The 2,897-nt window shown below is 43.9% G+C and overlaps 1 protein-coding gene across 1 annotated transcript; it reads right to left on the minus strand.

Annotated features, from left to right (window-relative positions):
- Positions 1–418: 418 nt before the first annotated feature.
- On the minus strand, positions 419–2,127 carry LOC146607176 (E3 SUMO-protein ligase ZBED1-like). Its single transcript, XM_085347805.1, has 2 exons — positions 1,055–2,127; positions 419–797 (listed from the first exon to the last, which is right to left on the minus strand). The coding sequence occupies exons 1-2, from the start codon at positions 2,125–2,127 to the stop codon at positions 419–421; spliced, it is 1,452 nt and encodes a 483-aa protein (XP_085203931.1).
- Between the last annotated feature and the right edge of the window lie 770 nt (positions 2,128–2,897).

Raw genomic sequence — 2,897 nt, forward strand, 5'->3', positions numbered from 1 at the left:
AATATGCTTGACTCCGTCACGAGGTTGCGCACAGCATCACCGGCAAGGGGGCTTGGTTTGAGAGGTTTTTGGCATCTGTGATGTGATTTACAACCATCCACCCATGTACAGCAAGAAGCCGCACTCACAACCGTGGGCATCAGCAAGTTGGTGAAATTTAAACAAAACAAAACAGCATTCCATCTGAAACTCTCTTATTGTACCCAAAATACAAATTTTAGTGATTACATGTGGCTTCATTAATTATGTTCAAACGGATGAATACATAACGCAAGTAATAACTTTATGATCAGTCAGTGAATGAAGGAGCTCAAGAGTGCAAATATAGTTGCAATAAAGTGACAAATATGCCCTTTTATGTCAAACAAAGACCGAAATAAGTGGCATCAGTGTGAGGATGAGAATGAGCGATCCAACCTCACACTGCAGATATCAGGGCAAAGCACAGTGGGGGGGTTGCAGTCTTCTTGGCTGGACCTTCTTCTGCAGTGTGTGATCTTCTAGGAGAGTCTTCATGCAGCATGCCTGCCAGTGTGGTCCACACTGCTTCTCTGTCAGTCTTGGGCACACTGCGTAGGTCTTTAAAACGTGGGTCCAGTGCAGTTGCGATCTGGAGCCATGCATAGTTGGTATGTTCCTGGCGGGAAGCAAGGTCTTCCTTAAACTTCTCTTTAAACCTCACCACATATGCAGGGTCCTCATCAGTTACTTCCATGACACGGCGCAGGTGGCAGAAGGCTGGTAGAACTACAGAGCAGGAGACGTAGGCCTCTCCTCCCAGCAGTTCAGTCACATATCTGCAGTGGAATACACACACACACACACACACACACACACACACACACACACACACACACACACACACACACACACAGAGAGAGAGAGATAAGACAGCAAATTTAAAAAAGCTTTTTAATACTAGGTAATATTAATAAAATATTTGATTTCATTTATTTTTTAAATAAGACATTTTCATAATAACAAAACTGATTTAAGATGTATGTTTGATACATTTAATCTAAACCTACAATTATGGTCACAATGACAGGCTCACCTGCAGGGCTCTAGAAGTGTCTCCAGTCTCTGGAGTTTGTCCCACTCTGGAGGCGTCAGGAGGACAAGTTTATGCTTTTGTTTATCCAGAGTCGCGGTTACTGCAGTTTGGTTGCGGATCAAGCGCTTCACCATCTCCAGCGTGGAGTTCCAGCGCGTAGGCACGTCCTGGGCCAACGGCTCCTGCTTGCGCCCCAGTGACACCTGCTCTGCGTTCAGCTCTGCTGTGTTTGCTGGGCTGTGCTTAAAATGGCCAACAATTTTGCGGCATTTGGCCAGCGCAGTGACAAAGCCACTGTCTGCGAGACTCACTGTGATGCATCTCTGTAGAATGTGCGCGGTACACGGCATGTGATTGAATGGCATGATGCGAGCCGCGGCGATCATATTGCGCGCACTGTCCGTGCCTACTGTTGTCACCTTCTCCTCAATTCTCCACCTGCGAGCAACAGTCTGGAACTGCTCTGCACAAGCCTCCGCAAAGTGCCGCTCTTCCGTTTTCATTATAGTCAGCGCAAAGGATGTCAGACCCCAGGCTTCAGTGATTAAATGCGCAGTAACTCCCAGGTAATTGTCATTACTCAATGATGTCCAGTGGTCTCCTGTCAGAGCCACGCATTCTGTGTGAACTAAAGCCTCTTCTTTTTTCTTTTTCTCCGTTTCATACAGTTCGTGGATTCGAATTGTTATTGTGCTTCTCGCTGGGGGCTTGTAGGACGCGTCCTGAGATGCAACCTTTAAAACATCCGCAAAGCCCTTGTCCTCCACAATGCTTAGCGGTCTGCAGTCCTTTGCTATCCATTTGGCTATATTGTCGGTCAGTTTGTCCAAAGAAGACTTACCGAGTGGCCTGCGTTCACTAAGAGTGGTCTGACGCAGGCCGGGTGAAGCTGCTGCCCCGACAAACGCGTGTTTGGCATTAAGGTGGTATTTTAAGGTCGAATTTGAACGGTGAAATTGAAACTCTTTACTACAGTGAGTGCAAATTACAACGCGTTTGTTTATTGTCCCATCTATGTTCTTCTTGTATTTAAATTCCCCATCCAGAAGGCCATCCGCTTCCTGCTTCTCCATTTTCAGTGGCGCGGTAAACAAATCAAGTGGAATTATGGGAGCGACTTATCTGCGTGTTGCGCTAAATAGTTAAATATTCTAACGTAATTAATTCCAAAATTTAATTATCGCAATTAACGCGTTAATTTCGACAGCTATAAATATAATATAATATAATATAATATAATATAATATAATATAATATAATATATCATGTTGCTATTTAATGTTTTTTGTTCGTGTTGCAGCTGCTCTGTGAGCCAAGCTTTCGTTGTCTAAATTCAATGGCAATATATCTCTGCACCACACGATGGCGATAGATTCTCACAGACAGTCTGTGCTCTGCTTCCGCCACCAGTCATCTTTAAATCTTTTTTTTAATTCAATGAAACCTTTATTTAACTGTCCATCTCGCGGCATTACTTAAAAAAAAATCATATTTAAATACAAAGAAGATTAAATACATGAACGACAGTAAATTGATAAAATAAGAGCAAATAAATATATTTACAAATGATAGCAACATCAATGGAATAAAAGCATGAACAGCAGCAGAAGGAGAAAGAGGCCTGTATCTACATTATTACTCTGGCAGCTCTCAGTCTCCATACAGACAGGACACGTTGCAGCGTAATTGCAGACAGGTGCGTGGGCCTGAGCTCCGCCCAGGCAGAATGACGAGTGGAAGAAAGCAGCAACACAATAAACATATGTAGCCTTGCGGAGCCGGCCGGGCAGACACCGAGACAGAGTGCAACGATTTTATACGTGACAACACACACAAAAAAACA

Source organism: Diplotaxodon limnothrissa, linkage group LG23, assembly GCF_057381915.1.
Source record: "Diplotaxodon limnothrissa isolate DT_005_m linkage group LG23, D_limnothrissa_male_GT1.1, whole genome shotgun sequence".
Lineage (NCBI taxonomy): Eukaryota > Metazoa > Chordata > Actinopteri > Cichliformes > Cichlidae > Diplotaxodon > Diplotaxodon limnothrissa.

Coding starts and splice junctions, on each gene's coding strand:
- LOC146607176 (XM_085347805.1), bottom strand. CDS start 2,127: ATGGAGAAGCAGGAAGCGGATGGCCTTCTGGATGGGGAATTTAAATAC. Junction 798..1,054: donor ACACTTCTAGAGCCCTGCAG/GTGAGCCTGTCA, acceptor ATTCCACTGCAG/ATATGTGACTGAACTGCTGG.